Here is a 9,776-nt window from a genome sequence, read left to right on the forward strand (position 1 = left end):
GGAACACACCTTTAATCTGGGCTACACCTTCTGCTAGAGAAAATATAAGGACATTGGAAGAAGGGAGTCTTGCTCTAGCTCATCAATAAATTATTTTACTATATAGAGACTATACATAAGTTCTGTGACTCTAGAGAACCCTGACTAATACAAAAGTCAACACTGGATAAAGACCTTCTGTGGCACTTGGAAACTCAGAGACTGCAGGAACCTGATCTGAAGATGGAATTTCTCTACCCCAAAAGGTCCCTTTCTTTTCTGCCCTATAAAACCCTCAAGCCCTTGAAGAGGCACTGACTGTCTCCTCCTGCAGGGAACCTGCCGCCCTTCATGTTCTGATCAAAGGACCATGTACTTCTAATAAAGGACAGGGGCCACCCCTTTTCTTTAATTTCCATGTTGTCTCCATCAATCCCCTCCTCTCTCCTGGGGACCAAATTTACAGATGATACCAGGTGTCTCCAGAGCCATTTCCACCACAAGACATTTCTGGCTTTTCTTTGAGCTGCCCATGGCTGCTGTGGTCCCCAAGAAGTCAATCACCAAGGTATGATGCCCACCATGGACTGAGCATGCCTAGTCATGACTCTGGACAGTGGCCAGTCCTCCCTTGAGGGAGCTTGTGTACAGAGTGGACACAGTGCACAAACACACATGACAACACAAACTAAGGCAATTTCAGGACTGGATGGGGCTCCTCTCTCTGCAGCATCATAGAGGTCTCTCAGACAGGGGGAAACTGGAGCCGGATGATGGAAGAAAGCCCTCTGGGTAGGCCCAGTGGTGATGGGGAGTGAGTCCAAACTTCATGAAAAGATGAAATCCCCTGAGGCAGGTTCTGACCAGGGACACTTAAGTTGAGAAAGAAGATAGACTGAGGCTAGAAAGGAGAGACCTCATCTGAAGTCCTGCCCCAAGCCTCCCCAACACAGGAAGGGGGTGAGCACCATATCTATGCTAAGGAATGATTGCCCGGGGGCTAGGAATCAGCTCAGTTGGGCTTGCTTAGCACACTTGAGGCCAGAGGCTCAATCACCAGCAGTGTGTGTATACCTGTCACATGTGCCAGCCATCAGACATACTCGTCTGTCTTCATAACAAGGCTGAAAATTATACCAACTGTCATTGATGAAATTTCACTTACTATGTTTTTTCCAGGGCTAATGTTTGAAGCCAGAATCTTGAACATGTTAGACACCCTACCACTGAGTTGTATGCCCAGCCCTTCATAAACTACATCTGCCTCTAAACAAATTCTGTAAACGACCTACCAAATCCACAAAAGCAAGATTTGTTCACTGGAAAAAGAAAAATCTCATGGAATGCTAAAGCATACACTATATAAAGTTTGGGCCAGAGAGATGGCTTAGCATTTGGAACATTGGCCACTCTGGCATAGCACACACAGTCAACTCTCAGTACCTACAATGGGGCTCTTAACTGTCTGGAGCCCAAGTTCCAGGGGATCTGCTGCCCACTCCACCCTCCTAGGGTCCTGCATGCACATTGGTACACAGATGCACACTCAAGCAAAACACTAATATAGATTAAAAATAAAATCTTAAACTGGGCAGTGGTGATGCACACCTTTAATCTCAGTAGTTGGGGTGTGAGGGGAAGAGGCAGGTGGATCTCTGAGTTTGAAGCCCGCCTGGTCTACAGAGGGACTCAGGGATAGCCAGGACCACACAGAGAAGCCCTAACTTGAGTAGAGATTTTTTTAAAAAGTCCTCCCAGGCTAGCCACCTGCTTACTGCTCACAGTAGCTCTCATACAGTACTAGAATTGTTGGAGCAGCATCTGGGGACTGAATTCTGAGTCTTGCACATGCTGGGCAAATTCTCTACCACTGAGCTATGGGCTCAGCCACTCTCCCCACCTTGGCTTTATCTCATTGTTAACTCAAACTAGGATGAAATCTGTAATCCTCCTGTCTGTGAGTCTTTGACTAACTTGGGACTACACCACAGCACCTGGGTCTTTTAGATTTTAAGAGACATGCAGAGAAACATACAGACACACATTTACTAAAATGTAACAATTAAGTTTATTTTACAAAGCTGCTATGAACTTGTCTCTTCTCCCAATAAGACAGACACAATGTAGGTTGGCACCACAGATCCTTCATCCTTAGGGGATGGGTGTTCAGTGTGGGTGCAAGTCTGACAGAACAAGCTCCTAGGTCAATGGATGTGGACCATCATTTCACACCCCACCCACTCCAGGGCACCAGGAGATGAGCATCAGCATCTCTGTGAGATTTGGTGTGTGGGCCTCTCTGCAGGCTTCTCCTTAGAGGTGAGCTTTGCTGTGTGGGCCTCTCTGCAGGCTTCTCCTTAGAGGTGACTCTGCTCCTGGTGTCATTCTGGATCCCCAGGACAGAAGTATTACAGTAGTGGCTTTATAAATATTGGAGGAATGGAGAGTACAAGGTCACCTCTGAAAATGTGACATCTCTTCACTCTCACCCAGAGGAGTGATTATACTGAGTGTATATATACTAATCCAGGGGACTGGAGAGATGGCTCAGTGGTTAAGAACACTGGCTGCCCTTCAGGACCCTGGTTCAATTCCCTGCACCCACATGGAAGCTCATAATCATCTGGAACATCAGTTCTAGGGGACCTGACACCCTCACAGAACGCAGATGCACATTTTAAATATAATAAAATATTTCTGCCACTGAAGTTCAGGAAAACCACTCTCTGCAGCCCATACCACTGAATTAAAGCCCTCCACCATCTTCAGTGTCAGATAGGTGACAAGCAGAATGAAGGGACCTCCTCAGATAGGGCAAAGCCCAGTTCTCAGAGCCTGAATCTACCTGGAATCCATGCCCTGCCCTCTTCTGTGGTGGCACAGGGATGAGTATTCTTGGGGATCCTGAATTTGAAGCCAGCCTGGTCTACAGAGGGAGTCCAGGACAGCCACACCTGCCCTGCCTGCACACCTAAGCAGTGAGTATTGGTAGTGTTGTCTGCCTGAAGGGAAACATTGGCCTTTAGCCCTCTGCAGCACACACAGTAAACACAGGGGTAAGGTGCCAAGGCATGGGCACCAGGAACTGTCTTCACTCCCTGCCCCCTTCGGCTCCAAGCTGTCCTCAGGCCCTCAGCCACAGAACAAAACCTTCTTCCCAGCAGGACTCCACTTTGGGCTGCATTTCTATGAAGAACCTGGAACCCAGGCTCAGCAGGATGAGGAGCTAGGAAGGGTCTGCCTCTGCTATCACTCCAGAGGATTAATAGAGAGGAATGTGAAAGGAAGAGTTCCCTGGCCAAACTCCAAGGAAGTCTAACCAAGTCTCATTCTACAGGCTTTCTCCCCACCCTGCCTTCCCCCAGAAGCTGTTTGTGGCTTGTATCTCTCTAAGAGTCCCATTCTTAATGAAGTTCTTGTGTCTCCAGAAAGCAGGTCCCAGGAATAGAACAGGATCCAGAGAGCTTTTCAGTTCATTTATTCAGTGCCCCCCAGGCCCCAAGAGGCTGAAGGTCTGTGCATTCATTCACATCATGGATGCTCCATCCTCCCAGCAGGTGGTCAGTGCAGTCAGTCACCAGTGGAAGAAGCTGGAAGGGTTTCCTCAGCCTCTGACCTTGTCTCCATCCCCACTTAGCAGCCAGCTGTGGAAACGTATTAGTCCCTGAGTTTTCTGCATTGCTATAGAGGGACAGTGAGGTCTTCTCTGCCCAGGCATAGTTGGAAGATGGCTCAGAGTCTGTGCAGTTCACTCTTCAATCTCTTCCAGGCACAGAAGTGCTGCTGTAGGATGGCAGAGCGAGCTGCCCAGTCAAGATTGGCAGTCCACTAGCAATAATCTCTCTTCATCTGTTACAGCTACCCCCAATTCTTAAAAATGTCAGTAGTCTTTAGTGTGGACAGAGATAATGGATCCAGCTTAGCTCTCATGACAAAAGGGGAGGGGGCAGCAGTGTATAAAAACAATAAATTAAATCAAAGAACAGAGACATGATGGGATAGGCAGTCATTCCAGGGTCCTGGGCTTGATCCAGGAGCTTTGTGTGTGAGGAAGCTCAAAGGGTTGCGTAGGCATGCCCTCTCATCTGGCCAGCAGGGCCCTCAGGCCTGAGGCTGTAGGGAGGAGGTGGTTCTGTGGGAGTTGGCGGCAGAACAACCTGCAGGAGAAAAGGGATACTGACTTTATTTAGGGTCTGGGTAAAGAATAACATCATTGTTGGCAGAGCCCTCACCAATCCATTATCCTCCCCACCCCCCCAATTCATTATTTCAACATGTTATGAAACACTTTAGGAATTGGGACAGAAGGACCCACCTGACTGTAGGGTGGTGGGGGATCCAAGGAGGTGACCCTAATGCTCTCCAGGGGAGCAATGGAGGGCGGTTCTGGAGGAGTCTGATGATCAGATGTTCTGATGTCATGCTGTAGATTTGTGCACCTCAAATAGTAATGCCTCACTAGGACACAGATGAACAAAACGAGTATAATGGCCCACAGGATGATGTTCACAAGCCTAGGGTAGTAGGGGATGGTGTTGTCAGAAGTGTCCAGGCCATGCTCCCGTGCCATACCTCCTCCATCTTCCACCCCCACCCTGATTCATGCGGATCCAGCCCTCAGTGCAGATGCCCAGAGTTGTGACCCTGGCCTTACCTAAAGCGATTATTTTCAAGCTTCCAGAACTTTCTTTCAGGGCAGCATCTATTGTCACAGCATGTGAATCCTTTGGTACAGTTTCTAGTCAGAACAAAAAGGCATCGGTAAATACTGAAGACATCAGAGTGTTAAAAGAAAAGGTCCCTGCTTCTCAAGACACTTAAACCCTCAGGTTGCCAGCCACCCTTAGTGGGTGTGTGGTAACCATCTATCCCGGGATCACTGGGAGAAATTAGAGTCTGGGCTTGGGACCTGAGTTCAGAGTTCATCGGGGCAGTATGCCATTCTACTCAGGCAGAATGGTCCTGATGCTGAACTTACATGGGAGGCAGGAGTGGGACATTGTTCATTTGATTCCCGCTCCCCGCCCCAGCTATGAAAGGTTGGGGATTAGCAGCAGTTACAGACCTGCAGATCCCATGGTTGGGTAAGCTGAGAGGGGCTATGGTTCCAGCAAAAGTGATATGAATTAGGTGTCTGTCCCCTTATCCAGGACAGAATCTGAGCACACACCCATCCCCCCTGCCTTTACCAACAATTATTGACAAAGTCCCATACTTACAGGATGTCACATGTGTTTACAGTCTGTGGAAGAAAAAGACAGAGATCAGAGCTCAAAGCCTGGGACTTGGATCTCAGGTGTTAGACTGTTTGTCCAGCATGCAGATAAATCAGGGAGGTGTGGGGAAACCAGGGGTGCTGCCCATCATGACAGATGTCAAGAGGAGGCAGAACTATTCAAGGCTACAGAGCCAGTTTGAGGCCAGATTGGGAAGCAGAAACTCTCAAAGAGAACTGGTAGCAAGAGTCTGCTCAGACATTGTCCAGCCATGGGGTACCAGATTCTCCTTCCTTCCAACTGCCATGTCCAAGGTCAACACACACACACACACACACAGACACACACACACACACAGACACACACACAGAGAGAGAGAGAGAGAGAGAGAGAGAGAGAGAGAGAGAGAGAGAGAGATTGGCATGGGAAGCCACCTTTAGTTGATCCTTAGCTTCAGAGCCCCCCAGAAAGTAGCCTAAATTCCCCACTGCTTCTACTCCCATGATCCCGTGTCATAGGTAGAGACAACTCTGGAAGTTCAATAAACATAATCGGGCCTTATTCATCCTCAGATCCCTGCGGGAACCCCCTGCCCTGCATCCTAAAGCATTTTGAAGCATCTAAAAATCTCCATACAGAATCCCATCCTGTTGATAGCAGTACTGTCTAAGCTCTTAATGATGACTCTCTTCCCCCAGGTATCAAGGCAGCGCCCTCTCTGGCTACTTCACTTAGAACCATTACCAGGTGTGGTCGTGCATGCCTTTAATCTCAGGAGTCCACAGCTTCTAGGGACTAGAAGCTCTAGACCCTCTCTCAACAAATAAAGTAGAGGAAGCCAGCTTTTGTCTTTGCTAACGATCATCACAATACCATTTCTTTTGCTAAAGAAAAGACAATGGGACAGTCACAGCTGGGATCATTCCCTCTCCATGCTCACAGTTGCTCTGTTTGGTGAGGATCGATACAGTAAGCTAAGAACACAAGGGACCCAGAAACTCAGAACTCTCTCTCTCTCTCTCTCTCTCTCTCTCTCTCTCTCTCTCTCTCTCTCTCTCTCTCTCTCTCTCTCTCTCTCTCTCTCTCTCTCTCTCATGGGCAGTGTTATCTATATAATGAGACCATGTATCAAAAAAAAAGTTGATAGGTTTGATAAACTAGACCAGGATTATTGTGTTGCATCTTAACCAGGTGGTCTGATCAGAATGGTTGGGGGCCTGAGGTTTAATAAACATGGATTGATTAGATCTGATTGGGAGGACTGACAGTGTCTATACTTGGGGCTGCAGAGAGGGGTCAGCAAATGATGCAGAGGTCCCAGAATGGAAGTGTCTTGATCCTGGCCTTGACAAATACATGGCCATGCATGGAGAATTACAGGTTCCAAACAGCCATGGACAGTGTTCTGGGGAGTGGACATGGGACTTCACTTATGTCTGATCGCCATAGCAGATGCTCAGCCAAGTTGTAAATTTAATTTGAGTTGAGGCCAGCCTGGACTACAGAGCTCTAGGATAGCCAGGCCTACAGAAGCCATGTCTTGAAAATCAAAACATGAAACTATGCCGGGGCCAAACAAACACAGAAGTGGAGGCTCACAGTCAGCTATTGGATGGATCACAGGGCTCCCAATGGAGAAGCTAGAGAAAGTACCCAAGGAGCTAAAGGGATCTGCAACCCTATAGTTGGAACAACATGATGAACTAACCAGTACCCCGGAGCTCTTGTCTCTAGCTGCATATGTATCAAAAGATGGCCTAGTCGGCCATCACTGGAAAGAGGCCCATTGGACTTGCAAACTTTATATGCCCCAATACAGGGGAATGCCAGGGCCAAAAGAATGGGAATGGGTGGGTAGGGAAGTGGGGGGGGGTATGGGGGACTTTTGGGATAGCATTGGAAGTGTAATTGAGGAAAATACGTAAAAAAAAAAAAAGAAAATCAAAACAAACTAACAAAAGGATTGTATTAAACAAAGGCTTGTTCTGACCACCTCTGAGGAAACCCGCCAACCCAAGACACTTAGAGATTGTATATGAACAAGCACTCAAATCCTGCCCTCCTGGGATAAAGGTATAAGGACACACAGCCAGGCAGCCAGGTCTACTCTGAGATTGAATTCAAACTAATCATGGAAGTGGGAACCTCCACTTCCCTGGTACACAAACAGAAGTCCCAGAGAGGGACAATAAACTACACTCAAGGTCACCAACCTTGGAAGAACAGGGAAGGAGAGGCCCCATCCCAGACAGGCAAGACCTCAGGTTTCTCAGCCTGACTCAGGGCTTAATAAGACATGCCAAGACTAAAATGGGGGTCACTGATCCTATTCAGGGTTGTGGTTGGGGCCAGCTCCCAGGTAGCAACACAGCCCTGCCAAGACAGGGGCCCAGATTTCCCCAGTCTCCCTGTGTTGTCCCTACCCACAACTTTCCCCAAACACAACAGACAGGAAGTTTCCAATTGCCTGTGGTTAAGGTAAGTCCTGACAAGTTAAGTTGAGGACTGGGTTCCTAGGCAGGCCTCTGCCCCATAGGGTCCTCAAAAGTCACAGAGGTCTCACTTACCTCATTGGTGCTTACTCCTTGGAGACTGGAAAGCAGGCCAAAGGTCAAGGTGAGTGTGCCCCAGACCCAGGCGTCCAGCATCCTGTCAAGGGGTCCACTGAGCTTCAGAGTGTAAGGACAGAGTGACTTCCACTTCTCTCCACCTATGGGTCCAGTCTCAGGATAGGCACAGAGTTAACACACTGGAGTTAACTGGACCAGGGCTGCAAGCTGAACAGGAGCTCAGGGAAGAGAAGTGGAGAGGAGCTGGCCTTGCTTGAGTTGAGGACTGGGAGGTGGGAGGTTAGAAGAGGTTGATTTGCAGCCTTGTGTGTTGGATGGAGGAGAGCGCTGTGGAAGTCCCTCAGCTGAGCTGTGCTTAAATAGAGGATAAAGCAGGGCGTGGTGACACCACCTTTAATCCCATCTGAAAGGAGGCAAATCTCTGTGAGTTCAAAGCTAGTGAGATCTAATTAGTGAGTACCATCCAGGCAGGATTCAATTTAAAAAAAGAAAAAAAAAGAAAAAAAGGTCAAGTGGTAGTATCGCAAGCCTTTAGATCTCAGCATTCAGGAAACAGAGACAGGTGGATCTCTGAGATTATCCTGGTCTACAGAGTGAGTTCCAGGACAGCCAAGGCTTCTCAGAGAAACCCTGTTTCAAAAAAAAAAAAAAAAAAAAAAACAAAATAAGTAAATAAACTTTGACAGATGAGCTCACCATTGGAGGGTGCTGTACTTGCCCAGACACAAGAGAGGCAGCAAAGGGAGGGAGGCAGAAATTGTAGGAAAGGCAGGGCAAGGCACAAGAAGGATAATGGGGTGTGTGGCACATGAATGGAGCCATTCCTTTGTTCTTTGTTCAAGAAGTGGGGAAAAGACCCTGAACTGGGGAGGAAAAACTTTAGCACAGCATTCCCCACAATTCTGGGATAATAGTACCCTCTCTGGTTTGCAAGATTGTGTGGTGTTGGGATGCTGTTACAGTTTCTTTCTGAATGAAGAAAAATCGCTCCCAGGACTTTGTCCACTGTAGCCAAAAAGCCAACAGCTCTCAATGGGGGTCAGCAGGCCAGGTGGGATTCATGGGTAGAACTCAGGCGGTCAGAATATGGCCGCCAGGTGGCAGCATCGGACAGCGCCGAGGTGTGCACAGGGACCCTGGGCTTGACCTAAGAGGCTCTAGGGCCCCTTGTAAGAAAGACCCCTGGACAGGTGGATGCATGGTGACTGTCAAGGGTAGAAGAGAGACATGTGGTGGCCAAGCTAGGGGGAAAGGGCACAATGAGGTAGTGGATGATTCGCTGTCTGGCCTGGGGACACAGGAAGGTCGCCCTTGGAGGTGTTAATGTGAGGTGCATCTCATAGCTCCTGTTACCTGTCCACTCTAACTTGGCTCCTGGGAATCAGGCAGCTTCTTGGAGACTTCCTCTGGTTTCTGGTTCCCCTTTTCCCTGTCATACTGAGTGAGTTTCCAAGCCTCGCCTTTCCTGCCAGTCTCTGTTTTCCAATTTCAGTGTTTCACTGCCTCTCCAAAGGCACCCATTTGAGCCCTTCTGTTTTTCCTCCTGTTTTGCCCTATCATCCACCACCAGTGGAAAAAGTCAGTTTTTGTTTTTGTTTTGCCCCCATTTCCTTGACTGCTTTGGTCCCTGCATTCCTGTGGCTCAGGGACCCTAGCTTGCTCACTGTCCTCCAAGGAATTGGCCTCTGGTCTCTCTCCCCCTTTCTGCCTCTGTTTCTCATTATCCCTTTGGCCCCTTCTAGCGCTTAGCAACTGAACCTACCAGAGCCAAGCCAAGTGCAATTGGGATGTGGCCCTTGAGAATCCCCTCTCTACTTGCAATCTCTGGTGACAAAGTCTAAGGAGAGAAAATGGGGTAGGAGGTTAGTATGCCTCTTGCTAACCCTCCTGTAGATAGTATTGGAGACTGAATGAAGCCCGCTGCCCCCTGCTGTGGTGGACCCTGCTTGGGACAGTGCTGAAACTTCCCAACAACACTCACACTTGTGACTCTTTTTTTTTTTTTTTTTTT

General features: G+C 48.4%; 1 protein-coding gene across 1 annotated transcript; it reads right to left on the reverse strand.

Annotated features, from left to right (window-relative positions):
* Window positions 1-4,034: 4,034 nt before the first annotated feature.
* On the reverse strand, window positions 4,035-7,843 carry LOC110306335 (transmembrane protein 92-like). Its single transcript, XM_021178498.1, has 5 exons — window positions 7,763-7,843; window positions 5,199-5,221; window positions 4,634-4,717; window positions 4,295-4,493; window positions 4,035-4,136 (listed from the first exon to the last, which is right to left on the reverse strand). Exons 1-5 carry the CDS (start codon window positions 7,841-7,843, stop codon window positions 4,035-4,037), a joined length of 489 nt encoding a protein of 162 aa, XP_021034157.1.
* Between the last annotated feature and the right edge of the window lie 1,933 nt (window positions 7,844-9,776).

Source organism: Mus caroli, chromosome 11 (assembly GCF_900094665.2).
Source record: "Mus caroli chromosome 11, CAROLI_EIJ_v1.1, whole genome shotgun sequence".
Taxonomy (NCBI): domain Eukaryota; kingdom Metazoa; phylum Chordata; class Mammalia; order Rodentia; family Muridae; genus Mus; species Mus caroli.